We start from the raw sequence: 23744 nt of genomic DNA, 5'->3' as shown, positions 1-23744 counted from the left end.
AGCTGCTCCTTCCTGCGCCCTTGCGAGCGTTTTAGGAAGGCAGCCCCCGCTGGAGGCGGAGGGGTGGGAGAGGCAGGGGCCCAGCAACGGAAGTCAAGGGCAACAGTCGGGTGTGAGCCCACCATGGCGGGGCAGAGAGAGGGCTGAATCTGAGGGCCGCGGAGGAGTCCTGAACCGCAGGCCCGTTAACATGGGATGAACTTGAAAGGAGGCCTGCCTAGACCACCCCGCCCACCCGAAAGAGGGGCAAGAAGGTTTGGAGCCTAGAAGACCTTGAGTCTGTCACTTACCGCTCACACACACGGAGTGCCAGCCACCCGCGGCCACCTCAGCCATGGGAAGGCCCTGCAGCGCCTCCAGCAGCCTCGGCTCCGGCTCGGCCTCCAGAGTCCCATGGCCCAGCTGTCCGTGCCTGAGCGAGGGAGAGCCCAAGCGGGTCCCCCTCCCCTTCCTGCCCCAGTCACACGCACAGGTCCCCCAGACGGCCACTTCCCACGCTCACATCCCACTCCCGGCCAGGTTTGTCTGCCCCCGCCCCGCCCCGCCCCCGCCCGCGGCCCCCACGCGGCCACGCCCCCTCACCTGCCCTGGCCCCAGGAGAACACCTGGCCCGCCTCGTCCAGCAGCAAGGCGTGCTCGCCGCCCAGCTCCAGCCGGCGCGCCCGCAGCTCCGGGGCCAGAGGCCGGTAGAAGGGCGGCCGCGGACTCACGTAGGCGCGCGCGCCGGGCAGCAGGGGCAGCGCCCGGGCCTGGGGCTCCTCGCCCGCGGCGTCTTCCCGCTCGGCCTCCGGCACCAGAGTGTGGGTCCACAGGGGCTCCCCGCGCAGCGCCGAACCCGGCGCCCAGGCCTGCAGCTCCGGCCCGGGCCCGACTGCCGGCCCGGCGCGCAGCACCACGAGGAGCGCCTCTGAGGCCCACGCGTCCCTGCAGCCGCCCGCCGTGCCGCCGGCCGCGCCCGAAAGCTGCACTTGGCCTCCACCTGCGGGAGCGGAGGGTTGGCTGGGGGGCGGCCGGGCCACGCACCCGGGGCGGGGGCGGAAGTGGGAAGGAGAGGGGCGCTCACGGGTCACGACGGCGGTGTAGCTCCAGCTGGCGCTCACGCGGCAGACGTCGGCGCCCGGGCCCGGTGTCGCCAGCGGCTCGGGGCTGTGCACCTGCCGCCCACGCCCCGAGCCCAGCGCCTGCCCGAAGCCGCAGAAACCGAAGCCGAACCAGGACCCCTGGCGCTCCTCGGCCATGCTCGGGCCGCGCCCTCTGCTGGCCGCCACCTGAATGGGGTGGGAGGCGGAACAGAGTTAGGAATCCCAGCAGACTGAGGAAGATTCTGGGCTGCCTAGAATGGGGACACTTGCCCTGTTTTCCCTTTAGCTCAGGGAAGCTCACTGCCCCACAGACTGGGCCCCAGGTACTTAAGTGTCCTCTCCCTTAGACGTTGTCCTAGGATCTGAGCCCCCACAGCTCCCAGTGTCAGGCTCATTATCCCATGTCATCTTGAAAACCAGAATTACCCCCACTTGACAGAAGAGACTCCTAGAGAAAGTAACCCTTACAGAATCACACAACTTAGGACCAAGAGGGGCAGAGGGCTGAAATCAAGGCCGACCGACTCCATACAACAGTGCTCTTCCCACCAGGGCAAAACAGAGCATTTGGGAGACAGCGTCCTGTGCGGGTTGGCCAGACCCAAGATTCACGTGTTTCCCTCTACAGGGAGCGGTGCCCGTGTCCTTGGTCCATCACTTAAGCTTTCTGAGTCCAACTCAGTTTCTTCAGTTTTACAAAGGCACGGGACAGGACAGGGTGCCGCCTGTATGTACCCTGTAGAACCGTGTGGAACAGATGGAAATAAACGGTTCAGGTCTGGCCCATACCACGATGGGCACAAGGTTAAGTACTGGCTTATTAAATGCAGGGCTTAGAGCTGATTTTAGAAAGTCCAGTGGTACTTACTGGTTCTCAAGGGACCTATATAAACACAATTTCAGCTGGACCTCACCTAGTCACTTATTCGTTCTACAAGCATTTACTGATGCCGTCCTTTGGGCGGATGAGAGAGACGGCTGGCTGCCCCCAGAGAGCTCACACGTAAATGACACACAGTCCCGCGGTTACAAAAGCAACACCGCTTTTTCCGTTCGGGGTCCCCGCAAATCTCCGTGAGCCGGACCTGGGCTCCTAACCCCTTCCGTGCCCAGTCCCAACCCAAGGGGGCCTCTGACCTTTGATCTTGATCCTGTGCCTTCCACCCTCCTCGGGCAGCTCCCCCCGACCCGCAGTCTCCGGGGAGGAAAAGCGGGGATGCAGCGTAGCCGCCCGGGACCCGGCTGCCAGCCGCCGCGGAGGAAAGGTTTGAAGAGCCGCGGCCCGGGCCAGGCGCCCATTGGCTGCCGCAGCCTCCCCGGGCCAATCGCCGGCGAGGGCGGTGACGTCACCGCCCGGGGCGGGCAGCCGCAGAGCAGTGCTCACTCGGTACCCACCACTGTACCCGCAGTTCCGCCCGCCGCCCGTCCCGTCCGACCGAAGTCTACCCGGCCCAAGGTCCTGCGCTGGGCCGCTGCAGCCTCGGGTGTGAGGTTGGGCAACCTCCGGTGGGCGTGGGCCCGAGGCAGAGGTGGGCCGGACGGGGCCGCGGAGCTCGGGTTAGAATCCGAGCTGCAGAGCTGGCGAGGAGCGACCGCGGCGACGCGTGCACCTCGCCATTCCTCTCAGCCCGGGACGGCCGTGGCTCACGACCCACACGAGACGGACTCAGGCCCCACAGGAAGCAGCCGTCCTAGGCGGGCGCCTCGGCGAGTTTGGCCTTCCATTGGCTCCGGGCCTGTCACTCATCTCTGCGAGGCAATGAGCTTCACTCTCGCTCCCAGAGCGGAAACAGGCTCTCGCCGCTCTCCGCCCCGGCAGGTGGTGGAGCTCTTGCTGTCTCCAGGGAGCTACAGGATTTTTCTCGACGGGAGAGCAGGTCCCAGATGCAGAGCACTGCCGCGTGCAGGCCACTGGAAACTTTTAGTACAAAGACAAGAGTATTCAAGGTCCAGCACTTAAGAGTCCAAAGCCATTGATTCCCACGCGACTGAATAGATTTTTATTAGCTTCTTGGGTTTACCCTGATCCTCGGACAGAACTCGACAGCACTCAGCAGGCTCCGGGGTGAGGAATCCGTAGGATTCCCTCCGTACACTAACTGCTGCACACAGAGCCAGAGCTGGCTCCCGCTCCAGAGTCTGGCCCACAGCCAGGTCCCTGCCGAGGGACAGGGCGCGCACTTGAGTCCCACATACTTTTTATTAGAGGGTCGGGGTGGTCCTGCTGGCAGGCTCAGGTGAGGCTCCTAGCTGGTGCGGCTGCTGGATGTGCGCTTCCCAAGGCCGGGAAGGTGCGGGCGGGATTCCCAGCTGTCTACAGCAGTACACAAGGGCCCTGCTGCGAGAGGCTGGAGGCGGTGCTGGCAGAGCAGGGCTGTGACTGCCCGTGGTCCCCGATTCAGCAGAGGACATCAGGGGGCAGCTAGGGAGGAGAGGCCAGTGTTCAGCATCCCAGCCCGCAGCAGCCAAAGCTGTGTCCGTCCTCCTCTGCTGCAGCGCGCGTGTGCATGAGGCAGGCCCTCACTCTCCACCCTGGTTGGGTTTGATAAGCCCGTACTCCACTGCTTTCCCCAGGCAGGCCGCAGCAGCCCTGGTGACCGGGCTCTCCTTGCCCTTAGCCAGCACCGACAGGATCTCCAGCACCTCGCTCTCCATGAGGGTGCCGGCGATCTCTTTCGAGGCCTCCACCATGTTCAGTACCACCACCACACCCCGGTGCTGCAGCTCCTGGTTGGGGCTCAGGAGCAAGGCCTGCAGGATCTCCAGCCAGTGTGTGGTCTGCGGGAGACAGGACAGCGTCACCAGTCACCACGGAGCAGCAGGCTCAGACCTGGCCGGAGCACTCCCGTGTGTCCCGGGATGTCCCCCAACCCAGGGCCGTGCAGGGCGTTCCGGACCCGCCTCCCCTCCCCGGCCAACAAGAGGCACCGACCACTTGGGGGATGCGGCTGCAGAGCGAGGGCCGCATGGAGGTGAGCATGGCCAGGCCCCCAGCTGCGGCCCGCCGCAGCAGCTCGTCGTCCTCGCCGCTGTACAGCACCAGCAGCTTCAGCCGGTCATTGCCCTCGGCTTCAAAGAGGTCCTGAACCTGTGGCCACAGGAGGGGGGGGACTGAGCGGGCTGCAGCAGAGCCAAGTGGGGCACGGGTGCCACCAAGCACCTGTCTGTCGTGACCCCCGGGCCGCCCTCACCTCCTTGCTCATGGCCAGGTTGCACATGCACTCCGTGGCTGCCCGGCGGATCATCTCGTGCTCCTCGAACATGTAGCCCTCGATCATGGGCACGGCCTTCTCCTTCAGGATCTTCTGCCTGCGGGGGCGGGGTGGAAAGGTCAGCAGCCTCAGAGCTCCCGCCTCCGCCTCCCCCATCCCTGCGTCCCCATGCAATCGAGTCCCAGGTCAAGGATCTCCCGGGCACCAGAGACCCTCCTGCACCAGGCATGAACTGCGGTGGCTTCCAGCGTCTTCAGCAAGCCTAGGAAAATGCTCTACAGCAGGAGTTCGGACAGCAGGGGCTGCTGACAGTGATGCTAACGTCTAACCTTTAAGCCCGTACCCTGACTCAGAACTTGGACTTTTTTTTTTTTTTTAATTAACATATAATGTATTATTTGCCCCAGGGCTTAGACTCTCTTAATCCTCACCATGGCCCTACAGTGAGGGCGCAGGTACGCTTACTATCACTATTTTGCAGAAGAAGAAACTGAGGCTGAGTGCGGACAGGGACCCCAATGTCACCGTTCGCGGTGACAGTAGATGCATACCGCTTGGCCACACTCCTGGGAGCGAGCCAGGTGCCACGTATTCAGGGCTTGTGTGTGTATTTTCTCATTTATTGCTCACTACCACTCCTGAGGGAGGGGGTGTGCCCATCCCATTCCACAGAGGGGAAACTGAGGCACAGAGCAGCGCTTGTTTGCGTTACACACTAGCGACCAGTGGAGTCAGGATGCGGACCCAGGCGGCGGGACTCCAGGACGCGCACCATCACCGCCCCAGGCCTCGCCCACGGGTGGACCGCGGTACGAGTCAGAGCTCAGGGCCTGCCTCCCCAGGTACAGGGACGGGCCTGTGAGGCTCACGTCAAGCTGTGACCGAAGACAGCTCTTCAAACTGGAAAGTGCTGTCCGGGGGACCTTACCGGAGCCTCTCACTGATCCCCGCCAGGTTCGTGAGAGCCATGAGTGCCTCGAAGTTCTGCAGGCCTGAGCAGCTGAGGTGCAGCAGGGAGACGAGCGGCCGGACCACCTCATAGACCTGCGGCACAGCCACCTGTCAGGGCGCTCACCTGCGCCGCCCCCATCCCCACCGACCCGGAGGCGAGAGGCCACCCCCAGAGAGAAGGCTGCCCTCGCCACCCCGGGGCTCAGCAGGGTCGCCACTTCCTGTCCGTCCCAAGGAGGAGCCAGAGCCCAGGTCAGAGGCCATCAGGGCCCAGTGCGGGGTAGGGGAGAGGCCAGGGCTGGGGCAGCAAGACACGCACCCGCTCGCCAGGAAAAGTCATCTCTGGGTTGGAGGTGATGGTGAGCTTGGCGAGAGCCTGCGCTGCCTTCGTCTGGCCCACGTCAGTGCCTTCCAGGGCCAGCGGGAGCAGAGCCTGTGGGGACGAGCCGCTAGAGTCCGAGATGTGTCCTGGAGGGTAAGGCCCAAAGCACCAGTCCCCGAGCCCTGATGGTGGTGCCCTCACTTCTCTCCTCCCTCAGGCCTGTGACATTCCCTGCCCCGGGCCCTCTTCCCCGCTCAGGCCTCTCCTTAAGCTGCCAAACTCCTCCACACACACTTATTAAGGGCCAACCGCAGCTTCTGCTGGGCCCCGGGCCACGCAGGAGAAAGGAGCAGAGTCAGGATCTCCAGGGGCACAGACCCGCCCCAGTCAGCATCGCTCACTCGGCAGGAACACGTTCCTGCGGGTCCCTCGTACTGTGCTCCGGCCTCGTCTCTGGTGTGGCAGCTGCTGAGTCGTGTTTTCTAGACCCTCGGGAAGGAGTCTGTAAGCCAGCTTACCTTGCCCCCGCCCTGAGCCACCACCAGGCCTCGGTCCTCTACCTCGTCCACCAGCGCCAGGAAGACCCTGCGGGGAGACGGCGAGGGTGGGCGGGAGCCGGCTCTGGCCAGCAGACACCCCAGGCCCGGGCTCAGTCATGGTCACGGCCAGTGGCTCTGCGGGTGGCCCCGCGGCTCCTCCGCTCCCGAGCTCGGAGGCCTGGCGGCGCGGAGGCCGGCTCACCTGGACAGCAGCTCGCGGCAGGAGCCGGTCAGCACGGGGCTCTCGGTCTTCACCATGCACGTCATGGCCGACACCACACCCGCCGCCAGCAGCTTCTTGACCCGCGCCCGCACGAAAGCCGGCTTGTCCTGGGAAGGAGGCAGCTTAGCTTAGCCGAGGGGCCCCGGCTGACGGCACAGGGAGAGGAAGGCCCTCCTCGCGGCACAAACCGACGGACGTGAATGCAGAGGGAAAGAAACCCGCTTCAACGGGAGGCTGCTGCGGGTGCCCCGGGTCAAGGGCGCCCTCACCTTGGGGTGCTGCTCGGGCACGTGCTGCTTGGCGTACTTGGCCAGCTCCACCATCTTGGGGTCGGGCTCCTCATAGTCGTAGCTGTTGGTGCAGTTCACCAGCGCCGAGGCCACCGCAAAGAGCACCGACCTCTCCTCGGACTGCGGGCAGGACAGGGGCGGTCGGGGCGCCATCCGGGGGCCAAGCAGCACGGGACATATGCTGCCCGGGCCTCCAAGTCTACCCTCGGCTGGACAACCGGGGCGCCAGGATGAATGGGGGAAGCTCCCAGGCCCAACCTGCCCCCAGACTCTGGGATCTCACACCCGCGACCTCCCGAACTGCTCCAGAGACACTGTCCAGTCCGACGCTGCTCGTGCAGCCCCGGAGGCCCAGGCCACAGAGCGGCCCCGCGGGCTCCCGGCACTCCCGGCACTCCCGCCCCGGCGCCCGAGACCTGCCAAGGAAGTCTGGTCACTTTGAACCCCAGATTCTGATCCCAGACGACTAGAGGAACCCATGGAGCTACCCTGCTGAGCTGGAACAGAGCCTTCAGGGCAGCCTCATCTTCCACAAACTCTTCCTTCACGTCAGCGTCGAAGGTGAGGTAGGCCAGGCCCTCCACTGCCCAGCGCCGAGTGCCCGGGTCGATCTGGTCATTGCACAGCCACCTGGGGACACGCGGGGGAGTGGGGATCGGAACGGGGCGTGTCCCCTCTACACACGAAGCAGCACACGTGGCAGGACACACAAGGGTCTGCCTGGGGCACAGCAGGGTAGAGAGGGGGCCCCGCCCTGTGCCCACACCTTCCTCTCAAGGCCGAGCTGATGGTCCGGAGCCACAGCGACCAAATAACTCACTTTCGACACTGCTTGGCCAGTTTGAGAGTGGAGCCTTCGGCAAACTGCTTCATGCTGAAGTCTGTCCCTCCAGCCGAGCCGAGCTTACACAGGCCCTGCAGGAAGAGGCAAAAACAGCCGCTGGTCTCTAGGGATGGAGGCAGGGCTGGGCTCCTCCGTACCTGGCATGGACCCGCTCCCTGACATGGTGCCTGGCCCTCTGGAGGCCACGCACAGCCCTACCAGGCTACCACCTAGAGCATCCGGCAGCAAATCAGCTACTGGGGGCGGGGGGTGGGGGGGGAGCAGGTGATACATTGGGTAGAGACCGACATACTGTCCACGGTGCAGTCCTGGACCCCAACCCCCCGGATCTGCACTGGGTTTGCTCTGTTTTCTTCTGTGCCATACAGAGCCCTTTGTGGGTGGAGCCAAGACCTGTGTGGGGAGAGGCCCAGTGCCTCTGGCAAGAGAAGATCCTTCCGGGATGGAGAAGCCCAGGACTAAGTGCCGCAAGGAGGAGGACCAGCCTTTCCAAGGGGCATGGCTGCAGCAGGCTTGTGGAGACCAACCAGGGGCCAAAGCTCCACACCTGGGCTGCCCGGAGGCCGAGCCTTTCCACATGGCCCCTCTGACCGGCCGGGCCAACTAGCCTGGCCCAGCGGTCCTCCTCCCTCATCTCCTCCTGGAGCTTCTCCCGCCGCCTCCGGGGGCAGCAAGTGCCATCCTGCATCCTCGGCGGTCCTGTCTGCACAAGGCTCATCTCCCTAACTTGACCATGAACCCTGTGGTTAGAAGGAGCCAGGGCTCATGCCTCTGCTTCGACAAGGCCCTGCACATCCCATACTGTCCCCAGGCTGTGCTCGAGCCGCACCCTCACACACCGGCCCCTCAGTAAGCACCCCTGCCCGTAGGCTGGCCTGCCCAGCCCAGGCCTGCCCGGCTCACCACCAGCGCCCGGATGCGGATGCTGTCCTTCTCACTGCGCTTGTACAGGTCCTTCAGCAGCGAGACGCCGTTAGCCGTGATGAACGAGGCCCGCTTGGCCTTGCCGGCCGCATGGATGAGGGCCTCCACGGCCACCAGCTGCTCCTCCTCCTGCTCAGAGGCACACAGAGCGATCACGCTCTCCATGACGCCGCTCAGCTCCAGGGCCCGGTTGCCGGCTTCGCACGGGCCCTGCAGGAGGCAGGACACGGTCTGGATGGCCCGCAGCTTCCCGGCCAGCCCTTGGCCCTCGAACCAGCTCCTGCGGGGCACAGGGTGACAGTGGTCACACAAAGGCCAGCATAAGGGGATTCTCCTTCCCCACCCCCTTTCTGTCCACCGGCCAGGCACCTGCACTACTTGGGCAGGAACAGCAAGGAAAGCTGCCCCGGGACAGCAAGCCCATGCCGCTGGGCACTGGCTGCCCATCTTCTCTCGCTAGGCTTTCGGGCCTCCCCCGATCACGTATCTGACTTAGGTCACTCTCATGGCACCGCCATTTAGCTCCTTTCCTGCACTTATGACAACCCAAAATTGCTCTGCTCATATCAGGATTTGTCCTCAGTCCCATCTGGAACCTCCTTAAGGGCAGGACTGTCGCGCTGCACTGGAGTGTCAGAACAGACACCCCCAAGGGCTCAGTCCACAGTGCGTGCCCGAGAGCATTCGCTGTGGTGTAGAATGGAGAAAGAATATTCCCTGGGAAGGCCACTTCGGAAAAAGAAGTGGGCCTTGGGACCACTGTGGTCCCTGCAAGGCCTCCCTAGGCTGCTCTCCTGATTGAAACCCTTTCATTGCTGTCCCTCCCTGAGGACTGCGACCGGTCGGCACCCCCGGCAGTGGGCCGGGCCAGCTCCCTTACTTGATGTAGTTCTCGCAGAGCCGGTGGAAATTCTCCCTCTCGGCGTCACACTTCAGGTCATCAAAGAGCTTGTTGAGCAGCACGGAGGCACTCATGCGGCTGTTCGCGGTCACCGCGAGCTCTCCGGGAGGCCCCTGCACAGAGCCCCCCACCTCCAGAATCTTCTTCAGGCCTGAAAAGACACCCTGCTATGAAAGTGGCAAAAAGCTGGCAAAGCGAGGAGGTTCCCTGGGAGGGGCAGCGGCAAGCAGGGCCTCCCGGAGACAAGGGTACACAGCGTGGATAGTCGCATGCAGGGCAGGCTTGGAGAGCCCAGGGGCTGCCGCCGCCTCCAGAAACAGTCATGGTGTCAGGAAGGGCCCTCAGAAGTGAGGACCGCATGCTGGCCCTGCCCCTGGGGCCAAATGCTCTGGGGCTTTGAGGTTCCTCATCTGTAACCTCGAAGGGGAAATAACACCCGGGCCTCACAGCATCAGGAGGACACCAAAAGATGCACACCGATAAATGGACTCATGGAGGGCCTTTGCCAAGTTTTCCTTATTTAACTTTTTTTTAAAGACTTTATTTATTGGGGTGCCTGGGTGGCTCAGTGGGTTAAGCCTCTGGCTTCTGCTCAGGTCCTGATCTCAGGATCCTGGGATCGAGCCCCACATTGGGCTCTCTATTCAGTGGGGAGTCTCCTTCCTCCTCTCTCTGCCTGCCTCTCTGCCTACTCGTGATCTCTGTCAAATAAATAAGTAAAATCTTAAAAAATAAAAAAGATTTTATTTATTTGACAGAGACAGAGAGAGAGACAGAACACAACCAGGGGAAGTGGGGGAGGGAGAAGCAGGCCTCCCGCTGAGCAGGGAGCCCGATGCAGGGCTCGATCCCAGGACCCTGGGATCATGACCAGAGCCAAAGGCAGACACCTAACAACCGAGCCACCCAGGCGCCCCCCCTTATTTATTTTTAAAGGGAAAAAGAGTACTGTGAACTGATTTACATATGTGTGTGTGTGTATCTGTGTATACGTGTATGTATGTATTTAATATCTTTCTTTTTTTTAAGTACTCTCTTTACCCAGTACAGGGTTTGAACTCACAACCCCAAGGATCAAGAGTCCCATTTTTCAGGGGCACCTGAGTGATGCAGTCGGTTAAGCAGTTGAGTCTTGATTTTGGCTTAGGTCATGATCTCAGGGTCGTGATATGGAGCCTTGCGTCTGGCTCTGTGCTCAGCGGGGAGTCTGCCTGAGAGTCTTCCTCTCCCTCTGCCCCTGTCCCCCCCTCACAAGCATGCTCTCTCTCCAATAATAAATCTTTAAAAAAAAAAAAAGGCTGCGTGTTCCACTGACGGAGCCAGCCAGATGTCCCAAGAGGTGGGAATTTATATAGTAAACTTCTAAGTATTTTTCTCCAAGTACAAAGTAATGCACACTCACAGGCAAACACCTCAGATACAGAAAGCTGAACCAGCCTCCCTGCTGACGGGCTTGCCCGACTGCTCGATGCACACGCACATGAACACGGGCACGGCTAAAGGGTCTCCCCTCTCCCGAGACCACGGTGCAGGCCACAGGACACGCTTCAGTGCACAGGGCCAGGAACAATGACCCAAGCAAGATGTAACAGATAAGCTCGGTGTCCTTCTCCCTCTTTAAAACTGATCACCTACCTTGGTCAATCACCCAGAGCGTGAGGCTGTTGTTGGGGTCCTTCAGAGACTTCCGGGGCACTGCTTTAATCAGGAGGCTCAGAGCATTGTCCCGGCCTTGGCCAGAGACCCCCACCTCAGTCAGCAGCTCCAAGAGGTTACTGATGAGGATCTTGAGCTCTCGAGCAGGATCTGGCAACAAGAAGGCATCAGCGAACCCCATGGTGGCCCGGCCCGGCCTGACCCCAACCTCCCCAATAGGCCATGGAGACACAGGAAGGGGACCCCTGGGCTCCAGCCTTCCCTGTAGGTACCCTTCTCCGCAGGCTTCGAATCTAGAGTAAAATACTGCCACCAAGCCATATTCCTAAACAACCTGCGGTGGCCAGCGTGGTCCCCAAAGAGCTACCTTGGCTGGCTCGGCCCCTTCCCCTCCACGATCACAACACCCAAAGGACCGCAGACCTGCTTCCACTCACCCACGATGATGGCGCCTTCTTTCCCTCTGAAGCCTTTCTTGACGCCTTCCTTGAGGGCGTCGAATATAACCTGCAGCAGGTGGCAGGCAGCCAGGGACACAGCCTGGTTTTCCACGCCAAGGATGGAGACCACACGCCGCGTTCCCAGCACACTCAGGGTTGCCACTGTCTGGGTGGGAGAGAGGGGACAGTGTCCTGTTGGTGGAGGGCAGCCACAGAGATCCCTACCTGTGGGTGTGAGTGTGGCCAGAAGGGGAGAAAACATCTGGGTGGAAGGATCAGCTCCAAAGGGAATCAAAGTGGGCCTGACTGAGGGTGTGACCCAGGGCAATGCCAGGATTATTTGTGGGAACGGCTTCTAAGGGAAAGATTCCAGAGGAATCCACCACTACCTCTCCTTAGCTCGTCAGAGGAGACAGGAACACTGTGGCCCCAGGAACAGCTGCTTTGGTTTGTGTTTCGCTAACAAGGAGCCCCAGAAATCTGGACAAGCTCCATGACCCCAGGTCCAAGGACCCCTGGTTTCTTTCCAATGGTGACCCTGAGGTTCTGTCTGCAGCCTGCGGACATGCATGGAATGGACGACAGGGCCTCTCCGTCCCACTTCTAAGCTGGATATCCCAGAGGTTCACCTGAAAGGGGCAGGCAGGCTGAAAGAGGTGGATGGAATTCACGTGGCTTTACCGTTCTTAGTTCTGGGAGACCCAGAAATATAGCCTGAGTTTGGCCTAAAGAGCTTTCATGGACTATCCCACAGCTCCATCCCTGATCTCGGAATTGTGGGCGCCTCTCAAAGGAACCAAGCGTCAAGCTCCTGTCCGCTGGGTCCAGCCAGCTCAGGTAAGAAGTGCGGCCTGGACTTCGCCAGGGCCGGACTGTTCTGGCACAGGTGTCTGTGCTGGACACATGCTGTCTATACGGACCACCAGCGCAGGGTCAAGCCCCTCCTATCTGGTCCTTGTCTGGGTACAGATGCTCTGGGTGACGTCACGGACCACATCATTGGCTGGAGGACACCCCTGCAGGGGAAATGTCAGTTTGATGGTTGGAGAACGATGGGGGCTCCTTTCCTTGCAAGACCTTGCTTTTATTGCACAATGAATGAGTCCGAACGAGGCGTCTGAGCTGGCTCCAGGAAAGCCCAGCTCAAGCCTACTGAAAGCACGGGCTCAGGGTGTCCGTGGGCTCTTTTCGCTTTGAACAGGCCCCAGTTCATCCCAAATCATGATGGGTTTTTTTGGAGCCATTTTAATTTTTCCTCTCATGACATGTCCCCTTGTACTCGGCCTTCCATTCTTCCGGGAATACGGAGGGAGTCGTGCAAGGGTGGTGGTGCCCGGACCGTGGGAGTAGCCAGCCCCGCCGCCCCACCTACTCGTGACTGGTGCTCCGAGCAGATGCCGACCAGGGTGCGCAGAGCCGCCAGCATGAGGTCAGCCTCGCCCGTGTCCAGCAGGCGCTGCAGGAGCTGAACCCCGTTGCTCCGGAAGATCTTCTCAGCCCCAGCATCCTCCCGGGCCAGCACCACCAGGTTCTGGGAAGCCTACGTCAAAGGAAGCGCACCATCACGTGGACGCTACCCACGGCACGGGCCGGGGCGAGCAGCGAGCCAGAGCTCTGGACCGCGCTGCTTCCAATCATCGGCTGAGCGACCCGGGTCATAAATGGAACCTCTGTGAACTTCAGTTTCCTCCAGAAAGGAAGGGAAAGGACACACGCAGGCCCTAGGCCCTGTAGGTTCTCCCTCGGGCTCTGGGAGCCCGGCTGCATGACCCGAGGAGCACCAGGCAGCACAGCAGGCCGGCAGCGGCCGGTGGGCCAACACTGCTCACGGCGAGGGCACCGCCGGGGCAGGGGGCAGGGAACGGGGGGCGGCTGTAGTGGGAGTTCCGCCCCTACTCGCTCGGCCCAGACCTATACCTTTTGCTTCTTCTCGGTGCCTTTCTCTTGTGGGTCCAACAGTATCTGAAACATCTGTTCCACCTTGGCATCCGTCGAGGACATGTATCGCACCTACGACAAACCAGCGAGGCACGGGGCAGGTCCCTCTTGGAGCCGAAGACAGCGCATTCCCTGGGTGCTCTCTTCCGCTCGTCCCGGCGCCTGGCTCGTGTCCTCAGGAGGCACAGCTAGGACACCTGGGCCGCGGGCTCACCCCACGCTACCCTGGGCAGGAAGAGACTCGCCCGGCAGCTTCACCCAAACCTCCCGCGGCTGTTTTCTCTCCTGAGCTACTTCGCACTCAGGCAGCAGGGGCGGCGCTAGTGCCGAGGGCGGTGCCATTCCGAAGGCAAGGCACCCTGGGAGCCGCGGCGCCACCCCCTCCCGGAGGAGCCATCCATGTCGTGGCAGCATGGACGTTCCGCCCGTGGCCCTCAACCAGCCAGGGAGCCAGCTGGTCAGCAGGCAGCTGCGAACACTCCCTGCGGCTCCAGGATTCTGACAGCGTTTAAAAATAACCTGATGGGGGCACCTGGGTGGCTCAGTGGGTTAAAGCCTCTGCCTTTCGCTCAGGTCATGATCCCAGGGTCCTGGGATCGAGTCCCGCGTCGGGCTCTCTGCTTGGCAGGGAGCCTGCTTCCTCCTCTCTCCCTCTCTCTGCCTGCCTCTCTCCCTACTTGTGATCTCTATCTGTCAAATAAATAAATAAAATCTTTAAAAAAAAAAATAAAAAATAACCTGATGGACCAAGATCACCCTTGGCCCTCTCCCTCCCTAGGGCCCCGAGCATGGGCGGTGGCACGTCCCCAGCACGTGTGCCGTCCCCGCATCCCCCTTGGCACCCATGGCAGACATGACCAATCGGTCGTGCACAGGGCGCTCTGCGAGGCCCACCAAGCTGCTTCCTCATCCATCTCAACACAGGGCTCTAGGCAGCTCCTGCTGATCAAACAGAGCTGGAATGGAGCGGAAACGACCTGCCTTCCCACATCTCAGCCCTTCTGTAAGGCGTCTGCCAGCCCATTCCCTGCTCTCACTGGGACAGGGTTGAAACATCACGGGATCTGGTTAATTCAAGCTGGGCTGTGTTCATCATGGGCTTTAGACTCTTTCTCCTAAAGGAACTTTTTTTTTTTTTTTTAAAGATTCTATTTATTCATTTAACAGACAGAGATCAGAAGTAGGCAGAGAGGGCACCTGGGTGGCTCAGTGGGTTGGGCCACTGCCTTCGGCTCAGGTCATGATCTCAGGTCCTGGGATCGAGTCCTGCATCAGGCTCTCTGCTCGGCAGGGAGCCTGCTTCCCTCTCTCTCTCTCTGCCTGCCTCTCTATCTGCCTGTGATCTCTGTCAAATAAATAAATTAAAAAAATCTTTAAAAAAAAAAAAAGAAGTAGGCAGAGAGGCAGGTGGGGGGTGGGGAGCAGGCTCCCCACTGAGCAGAGAGCCCGATGCGGGGCTCGATCCCAGGACCCTGAGATCATGACCTGAGCCAAAGGCAGAGGCTTAACTCACTGAGCCATCCAGGGGCCCCCTAAAGTAAATTTTAACGTATAAACTATGCCAACAACGTCTCTTTCTATATCACGAAGTTAATGGATGAAGCGTATCTCTGAAAAACTCCATCGATCTCCCTCCTTCCCCAGGGCTCATACTGTTACCATTCTGATGCGTTATCTCTGAGAATATTTTTCTTCATATTTACACGCCCAAGTGGGCCCACAGAAGAAAACATGGTACTGTTTTGAGGGTGCACATGAGGTATTATTTTGACATGAACGGTATCCTCCCGTATGTGTTAACAGCATATGGGCTTTTTTCATTTCAGAAGTATTCTCTTTCTGGGGCACCTGGGTGGCTCAGTGGGTTAAAGCCTCTGCCTTCAGCTCAGGTCGTGATCCCGGGGTCCTGGGATCGAGCCCCACATCGGGCTCTCTGCTCAGAGGGGAGCCTGCTTCCCTTCCTCTCTCTCTCTTCCCCCCTCTCTGCCTGCTTGTGATCTCTGTCAAATAAATAAAATCTTAAAAAAAAAAAAAAAAGTATTCTCTTTCCACGTCTATACATGGACGTCTATAACTCTTCCTACTCTTGGTAACTGTGACACAGGGGTCCACAGTAAGGGCAGCACCCCGTTTATTAAGTCAGTCCCCTATCGCTAGGCAGTGAGCCAAGCCCCAACTTTTCATTACAACAAACAAGGCTGAAATAAACATACACAAGCCTGCTTGTGTACACGGTCAAGGCTTCAGGGGAGACAGCAAATAAACATACTAGATCACAGGATACGCTCACTTAAAATTTTAAGAGCTATGTTCAGGTACTCCCTGAAGGAGCTGTACCAATGTGCACCAACTCCAGCACTCATGATCGAGCGCGCCACTTAAGCGTCTGCCTCCCTTCTTCTAGCAAAGTGTATGTACTTTAAAAATTTGCCGAACAGACTACCAAAAAGACAGCACCTTGCTGTTATTTTCACTTGCTTCTCCCTAACCACTAGCAAGGCTGAGCTTCATTCCAAAAGCTTGTTTGCCATCAGTATCTCCTGTGTTTACACCCTTTGCCCAGATCCATTTACCAGTGTCCCTCTACCAACTGTCAAAGCCTCTCTCTCAGTCATTCAAGTACCTTCTCCTGAATCTGGCCGCCGATGTTCCTCAGGGCCTCCTGGAAAACTTTGTTCTTGGGTTCCAGGCTCACACATCTCTGCAGGTCAAGGACAGCCTGATCAAGGCGGCCCAACTTCTCTAGGGCTTGGCTGCGCCGGTAAAGTGCTTTGACATCTCCTCCGTCCTTTTCGATGGCTGAGCACAAACGGGAGCTCTGTCAGCACCCATGAGGCCACCGTCTCCAGGAAAAGCAGTAGGGAAAGGTCTCGAGGGCCCCAGGAAGGTGGGGGGACAGATGTGGGACTCAGTATTCCAGCCTCAGAAAGGTTGAGGGTAGCTGCAGAGAAGGAAACGCCCGAGGAAGTGGGAAAGAGAGAAGGCAGAAGCGTTTCTGGGGCCAAAGGGAAAGGAAAATGTGAAGGTGCAGTGGCCCCAGAGTCCTTGCCCACCACAGCTCCACACCGCAGCCCGCAGTCCCCTACCTTTGGATGCCTCGGTTTCTGCTTTGTCGTAATCTTCCTGTAAGAAAAGGAGCAGGAGCTTGAGAGGCTGGCCGTCTTCCTTTCAGGGCACTAGCTGGGCAGCAGGGCTGTGCTCTAGTAGCCACTCAAGTCCCCACCACCCGGAGGCCCAAAAGACATCAGACAAGTGAGTGGAGGTGGCCTGGGAAGGCGAACACCCAGCCAGGACCCAAACAGCAGCAAGACGTCAAACCGGGCCCAGGCAGGGCGGAGGAGGGGCAGAGGAAGAGCAGCCAGCTCCCTCACCAGCTTGAGGTGACAGGCGGCCCGGTTTCGGTGCAGAATGGCTTGGTCCTGGGGCGTAGCGCCCAGACCGAGGGCCTGAGTGTAGGCCGTCAGGGCGCCCTCGTAGTCCCCGCATTTGAACAGCTCGTTGCCCTCCTTCCGCAGCTGCTCCACCGCACTGGCCTGTGGAGGGAATGGGTGGAAACGTTGACGGTGGGCTCCGGCCAGGGTCGGGGAGCTGGGAGACAAGAGACCGTGGGGCAGGGGCAAGTCCCATGGAGGGCCAAGACGGGGAGAAGGAGGCCGGGGTACAGTCAGAGCAGGTGGGAAGTGGTGATGGAACGGAAGGACCGGTACGCACGCCGGGGGCGGCGGGCCGGGGCTCGGGGGTGCCTGGACCACTCACAGTCATCGCGGAGACGGCGGCCAAGGCGCGCGCAGGCGCAGTCTCTGGGGCGGAGTGGGACAGGCTCAGGAATCTGGCGTCGGCTGCCCCGCCCCGGTCCTGCGTCAGAGGCGGAGCCGGAGAAGGGGCGGGGGCAAGGAGAGAGAGCGCGCCGGTGGGCGGGGCTCTGATCCGAGGTGCAGATCCTAGTCTGTCCCCACCGGGACCTGCAGGGGGCGCGCGGCGGAGGACCGAGAGGGAAGTCCGCGGGCGCCCCGGCGCCGGCGCCGGCCCCCGCCCCGACCGCGGCAGAAGTGCACGAGGTCGGCGGTCATCAGGGCCACGAGCAGCAGGGTATAGAGGCCCAGGGCTAGGAGCGGGCCCCGGCCCCTGTAGGAGAGGAGAGAGTATTACGATGCTGGCCCCAGCCGCGCGCTTGCTGCAGCAGCTTGTCGGTTACAGAGCCCTTGAGAGTCGGAGAAAGATCGGGACACCCCTCTCCCCCGATCAACGTAGAATTCGTAAATAGAAATGCAGGGGGCTCACAGATGCCATGAAGCCATCCATGGACAGATTTAGTTTTCAAAACCCCGACTACAGTGGATGTAATCCACGAACTACAAGATCCTCTCGGTCTGACACCTGCCCCACCTGACCCTAGCCCCACAGTGCACGCAACGGCTCCCTGTTACCCGCTTACACAGCCCCCTGAGCGTCCTTTCACAGAACTGTTTGTAGTTGTGTATTCACGCGATTTTCTGTTTGAAGTCTGCCCCTCCACTCGTCTGTATGCTACAAGCTTCCCGCCCCAGGAATGAAAAACAGAGCTTGTTCGCCAGTGCTCCAGGGGTTCTGGGGCTTGGAGTTCTCACCTGAGGATGCGTGGGGGCGGAAGGGCGGACAGGTTGACCTGGTACAGGGCCTCAAATTCAGCGCGGGTGCAGCAGGAGCCCCCTGCAGCCTGCAGGTGGCAGCAGTAGGCTTCCTCCGGAGTATCCGAGAGCCGAGGACAGAAAAAACCGGGGTAGCGGCGGCCATCAGCGTCCCAGGTGGTCTGGCACAAGTGCGGGTGGTGGGCCAATGCTGAAGGGGGGAGCAAGGGGGCTGGAGACTGGCAGGAAGGGTCTGCCCACACCCAACTCCGGCCCTCTGGAGAGTGAAAATGATCAGCCCTTATCAAAAGGGGCAGACTCCCTTCCTCCCCACTGGCTCCCCAGAGCAGCTCATACATACCCTGCTGAGTTGGTGGGGGCCGAAGAGGGGAGCGCGCAGAGACTGGGTACCTGAGAGAGAGGTCGGCTGAGCAAGCGTCGCCCAGCTCAAGAGCAGCAGCAGCAGCCCCACAGTCAGGCCAGTCAGCAAAAGGCCCAGCCTCCTCGGAAAGCCCATGAGAGGTCACGTCCACCTGAGCGCTGGTCTTAGGAACCCCAACATCTCTCTTTCTAAGCCATGGCTGCAGACAGTAGGAAAAGAAAAATCAAAACCGCAAGGCCCCTGGGCGCCATGAACACAAACCTGAAGCTTCTACCACAGACCTCTGGAGCCAAAAGTGACTGAGGTTCTATATTCTGTTGGAAAACGTGGAGACTGTGTCTCCAGCTGCCTAAGGTTTTCCGAACTGAGGGGGGAAGGTTCAGAAGACTAGAGGGCAGAATGAGGCATGAGAGGGAAGTTGAGCCATTAGGCTGAAGAAGAGATAAAGCCAGATATGTTTCTCTCTACCCACTCTCAATTTCCAGGCTGCTGTGGAAGCCCTGGGAATTCTGGTCGTTCCATTTCGGGCCCCAGGGGCCTTGGTTACAGCGTTTGGAGCTTCCCTCCCTAACTTCCGCATCATGGCAACCACTAAGACTAGCTGAAAAACAAGGGCAAGTCCTTCCATTAGCTTTTCCCTTGAGCCCTTGTCTGCCCCAGCTGCCAGCCGAAGCATAGAAGCTACCAGTCTGATTGGAGGACTATACTTCACAAAGCAGTTCACAGGAAAAGCTCTTCCAGGGTCTCTAGTTCTCTCTTACCCCTTAAACCTCATAGCAGCCATCTGCTGAGACGGGGATTTTCTCTAGAAGACCCAAGGCCGCCAGCCAGCAGTGCTGTTATTCCAGAGTCTGTGAAGACCTGATGATGTCATGCTCCCAGAACAGCATGACAGCAGTTGTCATCTGAGGGGCGCACAGCAGGGGTCTAGGGACTGAAGCAGGAACGCTTACAGTACAAGAAAGAAATACAGCACCCGAGAACAGAGAAGACAGTTCTCACAGAAACATCACTGCTGCCTGGGAGTCTAACCCTGAAGCAGTTAGGCAGGCTGCTAGTGTAAGTTCCCGTTTCCAGAGGGTCAGGCTGTAGGGTCTTCTGGGCCCAAAGGCGAGGCTCCCACGCCCATCCCAACCAGCTCCTCCCTGCAGGGAAAACCATTTTTAGAGCACTTTGAGAATTTTTAGAAGATTGACACTGAAGATTGTCTTTTCACAGGACGAGAGGATCCTTCTGGAGGACGTTGCCTTTGACCCTAGAAGGCCAGGTGAATTGCCCTTCCTCCAAGGCCACATAGTCCCCTGTGTCTTTCTGCCCTGGATCCAGCACACTGTGAGAACGCCGTCTTATTTCTTGCTTGTCTTCCTCCTTCGCCGAGACTGTGGGTTCTCAGAGAGACCGGCCATGTCCTTCTTGTACCCCCAGTGGAGCAGCTCCCCTCACCGGCTGGTCTCTCCTCCAGGATGTCAGCTCCCCAGAAACCAGCCTGTCTGGGTCGGACTCCACAGTCACCGGCCTCCGCGGCGCCAGGGGGCGCTGTGGACGCTCTGTCTGGGTTCAAGGGGCTCCTGGGACGTCAGTTGCACGCCCCACCCGCGCGATGGGCTCCGAGGCGGCGCAGCTGGTGGAGGCTGCGGATTTCGCGGCTCGCAAGCACCGACTGCAGCGGCGGAAGGACCCCGAAGGGACCCCCTACATCAACCACCCTATCGGTGGGCGCACCGCCCGGGGAGCAACCGCAGCGGTGTCAAGGGGGTGGGGACAGGGAAGGGAACGCGGAGGGCCTACGCCTCACTGAGTACCTACACTGTACCGGCCTTTGTGCCGGGCACTTTTCGTGTTTAAGCCTCACAGCAACGCGGGACGGTAGGCATGATTGTTCCTCTGCACAGATGACACGCAAAGAGAGTAAAGGTCGTCTGGCTAGTGAGAGGCTACATCTGGCTCTGCAAAAGCCGCAGCACGCAGCCTGGGGCTCCCTCAGGTCTGACTTCCTGCTTTGCCCCGTCAGGTGTGGCTCGGATCCTGACCCATGAGGCGGGAATCACTGACATTGCGGTGTTACAGGTACCTCCCCTCGTTCTCTCCTCGGAGGCTAGGGTGGGGATCAGGGACCCCATTCGGCCCTGGGCAGCCCTTGCCTGGAGTCACAGGGCTAAGGGGAAGCCTATCCCCAGGCAGCCCTGCTCCATGACACGGTGGAGGACACAGACACCAGCTTGGATGAGGTGGAGCGGCACTTTGGGGCGCAAGTGCGGCGGCTGGTGGAGGAGGTGACAGATGACAAGACTGTGCCCAAGCTGGAGAGAAAGCGGCTGCAGGTGGAGCGCGCACCCCACAGCAGCCCCGGGGCCAAACTGGTGAAGCTGGCAGACAAGCTGTACAACCTGAGGGACCTGAATCGCTGCACCCCAGAGGGTACGCTCCCCCACCTGCTCGGAGGGAAAGGGGGAGGTGTCCACCTTTTGGAGGCACAGGTTGGTTAGTTCCAGGGAGAAGTGGGGGAAGAGCCTGGGCCTTCTAGTTGGTTCCCCCAGCTACTCCTACTAGCCCACTCTGATCTTGCACACTGTGGAAGTGCAACAACTGTCAAGGGGACGTTTTCAGGACAAATCCCAGCGGGAGCTCATCTCATGGCCCCGCAGCAGGCCAGGAAGTGGGCAGAAGGCAGTGCTCTCCTGGATGCCGTGTGAGCAGTTTTCTGCCCATTCTCATGCAGGATGGTCTGAACATCGAGTCCAGGAATACTTCGAGTGGGCAGCGCAAGTAGTGAGGGGGCTTCAGGGAACAAACCGACAGCTGGAAGAGGCTCTAAAGCAGCTGTTTAAGGAGCGGGGGCTGACGCTCTGAGCGGCGCTTGGAGCCATCAGGGGCCCAAAGGCCAGAAAGATTCCCTGTTCCGCCTTTCGGTGCCTCTCCATCTCCCTCCCTGACTGGTTCAGCCCAGATACAAGAGGCCAAGAGACACTTGCGTCTTCTCACTCTGAGTGTGTCCTGCCGACTCAGCTGAGCCCTGGATTGTGGAAATCAGATGGAGCCCGTCCGATCCTGATGCACGTACTGCCCTTTCTCCAGGCTTGGGTCTGTTTGCTATTCTGTATGAGCGAACTCTGGCCCCTCAGGGACTTGGGCTTCCATAAACACTAGTTCATAAGTCATTAAGTAAAAATAAAGCATTTTGGGTAAAGCTTTAAGTTCTCGCTGCCCCTTCCCCAGCCTGCCGAATGGGGAGCAGGTAGGCGAGCAGGTGGGAGGGATACCTGTCCTTGGACTTGGCAGGGAACCGACTGCGTGCCCCCACGGACAGGGCAGGGCCCCGCCCCGCCCCCCCCCCCCCCAGTCTGGCTTCCTTATCTCACTGATGTAATTACTAGGGTTAGACTAGGTCACGTGTCAGACGGAGTTCAAGAAATGGTAGCAGTCTTCCTCTAAGGTTGGTGAAAAAAGGAAAAAAGTTGGACGGAATGACAGATGTTTTGGAAAGGAATGCCACCTGCTTACCAGCAACAACAGGACAGGGCCCTTGGGGGTGCTGAGAGTCCCTCACATCCCAGACCGCCCCGGAAACTCGTCGCGATTTGCAGCCCATCCCAGATCTCAGCCCCACCACTCCGGGTCCTTTGGTTGCTAAGTGACGCGGACTTCCGGTCGTCTCCGGAAGTGGCCCCGAGGCGGCCCCACCCTCGGAGGCCTGTGGTGGGCGGGGTCGGGGAGAGGCGGCTGCTCGCTCCGTGGCGTCGGCGTGCGGGGGTCTGCAGGGGACGGATTTCTGGTCGCCGCTAGCCATTGAGAGTTATTAGCCCCTTGGAAAGGGCACACCTGGGGAAGGAGGAAGTGGTTAGGTCAAAGGCTATTTCGCGCTAGACCACGGTGGTTATTTACCCAAAGAGGGCTCCCGTGCAGCTTCTGCAGGAAAAAATGGTGAAGGGCCGCATGAAGGCGACTTAAAAGGAAATGAGTTTCAGGGTAGTCCCAGGTAAACGGATCAGGAAAGTGAAAAAATTAAGTGTAATCCTCTAAGGCAGGCCTGGATGAGGTGTGTTTTGGAGAATTTTGGTTTTTAATAAATTATTTGGGGGAGGCAGAATTACAGGATTTTTTAAAACCTTATTCCTTACACTTAAATATATTTACATATATACTTCTATATAAATAATGTTAGTATGTCAATTTATTAATAGTATAGTAGTACTTTATATATTGATAGTACATTACTATACTATTAATAAATTTGTATATGCAAAACCTGCAGTTTATATATATATATATTTAATATCAAAATACGTAATCTGCAGCTTTTAAGTGACTTAAAATGGAGGTTTCAGGACATTTAATAAAAATTCCATTACTTACAGAATGCAGGGGTATTTGTCTCACAGGGTGCTCCACGTTGTACAAAAAAAACCTTTTCATAGGTGTTACTTCATCTGTTCTGTATAATAACCAGATAAGGCAGTGCTGGGAAGGGATATTCTCATTTTACAGAGGAGGTGCAAAGACTTGTTAATGGCCAAAGAGATGGGGCAATGACAGAGTAAGGACAAGTTCCTTTTTTTTTTTTTTTAAAGATTTTATTTATTTATTTGACAGAGAGAGATCACAAGTAGGCAGAGAGGCAGGCAGAGAGAGTGAGAGGGAAGCAGGCTCCCCGCCGAGCAGAGAGCCCGATGCGGGACTCGATCCCAGGACCCTGAGATCATGACCCCAGCCGAAGGCGCGGCTCAAACCACTGAGCCACCTAGGCGCCCGACAAGTTCCTTTTTTACCACACTATTGGGCCTTTAAAATTTTTGTTTATTTACCTTTAAAAAAAAAAAAAGATTTTATCTGAGAGGAACGCCTGGGTGGCTCAGTCATTAGGCATCTGCCCTTGGCTGGGGTCATGATCCTGGTGTCCTGGGATGGAGCCCTATCTGGTTTCTTGCTCAGCAGGAAACCTGCTTCTCCCTCTCTCGCCATCTCTCTCTCTTATAAATAAACCTTAAAAAAAAAAAAAAAAAGGTTTTATTTGAGACAGTGAGAGGGAGAGCACAAGCAGGAGAAAGGGCAGAAGGAGGTAACGTCTAAGCAGACTCCCCAGTGAGGGGAGTCTCACAACCCATGAGATCAGGACCTGAGTCAAAATTGAGAGTCCGACATTTAACAGACTGAGCCACGCAGGCGCCCTTAACTCAATATATATTTTTAAACAATCAGAAACTTAGAAGTTGTGGAATTACAGAATAAGTAACTTTTCCCCCTGAACCATCTGAGATCATAGGCATTACTCCGAGATACTGCAGGTTCAGTTCCAGACCACGACAATAAAGGGGCTATCACAATAAAGTGGGTCAAGTGCAACTTTCTGGTTTCCCAGTGTATGTAATTATGTCTACACTATGCTGTAGTGTGCTAAGTGCGCAACAGCATTATGTCTTTAAGAAAACAGCGTGT

General features: G+C 58.8%; 3 protein-coding genes across 21 annotated transcripts in view; 1 reads left to right on the top strand and 2 right to left on the bottom strand.

Annotated features, from left to right (window-relative positions):
• RCCD1 (RCC1 domain containing 1) overlaps positions 1 to 2968 on the bottom strand; it is a 34541-nt gene extending 31573 nt beyond the window's left edge. For 13 of the 16 annotated variants that reach the window (XR_006818716.1, XR_006818721.1, XR_006818722.1 and 10 more), the window contains exons 1-4: positions 2220 to 2968; positions 1064 to 1268; positions 583 to 979; positions 291 to 412 (exon numbers count right to left, since the gene is read on the bottom strand). Coding sequence is in view for 5 of the 16 variants with exons in the window: in XM_046008685.1 (XP_045864641.1) it covers positions 291 to 412; positions 583 to 979; positions 1064 to 1268; positions 2220 to 2381 (886 nt within the window). In the remaining 11 variants the exon portion in view is untranslated. The remainder of the gene's footprint in view (positions 1 to 290; positions 413 to 582; positions 980 to 1063; positions 1269 to 2219) is intronic. The other 3 variants (XM_046008689.1, XM_046008687.1, XM_046008688.1) reach the window with 3 other exon arrangements.
• A 91-nt stretch (positions 2969 to 3059) lies between these two features.
• Positions 3060 to 22656, bottom strand: UNC45A (unc-45 myosin chaperone A). 4 transcript variants are annotated; one of them, XM_046008675.1, is made up of 23 exons: positions 21813 to 22656; positions 18291 to 18510; positions 17930 to 18140; positions 17034 to 17447; positions 16694 to 16855; positions 16409 to 16445; positions 15946 to 16121; positions 13302 to 13394; positions 12757 to 12924; positions 11382 to 11550; positions 10924 to 11094; positions 9268 to 9439; positions 8367 to 8667; positions 7440 to 7534; positions 7108 to 7249; positions 6599 to 6739; positions 6309 to 6436; positions 6086 to 6152; positions 5565 to 5678; positions 5223 to 5338; positions 4274 to 4391; positions 4015 to 4170; positions 3060 to 3860 (listed from the first exon to the last, which is right to left on the bottom strand). In XM_046008675.1, exons 4-23 carry the CDS (start codon positions 17082 to 17084, stop codon positions 3603 to 3605), a joined length of 2835 nt encoding a protein of 944 aa, XP_045864631.1. In that variant the 5' UTR covers positions 17085 to 17447; positions 17930 to 18140; positions 18291 to 18510; positions 21813 to 22656; the 3' UTR covers positions 3060 to 3602. The 4 variants fall into 4 exon arrangements, with proteins under 4 accessions (XP_045864631.1, XP_045864630.1, XP_045864634.1 ...); XM_046008674.1 differs by having other exon boundaries at positions 18341 to 18510; XM_046008678.1 differs by having other exon boundaries at positions 17079 to 17447; positions 18341 to 18510; positions 21813 to 22655.
• Positions 19893 to 21818, top strand: HDDC3 (HD domain containing 3). The gene is made up of 4 exons (XM_046008690.1): positions 19893 to 20023; positions 20323 to 20378; positions 20489 to 20729; positions 21031 to 21818. The coding sequence occupies exons 1-4, from the start codon at positions 19912 to 19914 to the stop codon at positions 21159 to 21161; spliced, it is 540 nt and encodes a 179-aa protein (XP_045864646.1). The 5' UTR covers positions 19893 to 19911; the 3' UTR covers positions 21162 to 21818.
• Positions 22657 to 23744: the final 1088 nt, after the last annotated feature.

This window comes from Meles meles, chromosome 6 (assembly GCF_922984935.1).
Source record: "Meles meles chromosome 6, mMelMel3.1 paternal haplotype, whole genome shotgun sequence".
Taxonomy (NCBI): Eukaryota; Metazoa; Chordata; class Mammalia; order Carnivora; family Mustelidae; genus Meles; species Meles meles.
The sequence above is the reverse complement of the archived record's forward strand: the minus strand, read 5'-3'. Positions and strand labels throughout refer to the sequence as shown.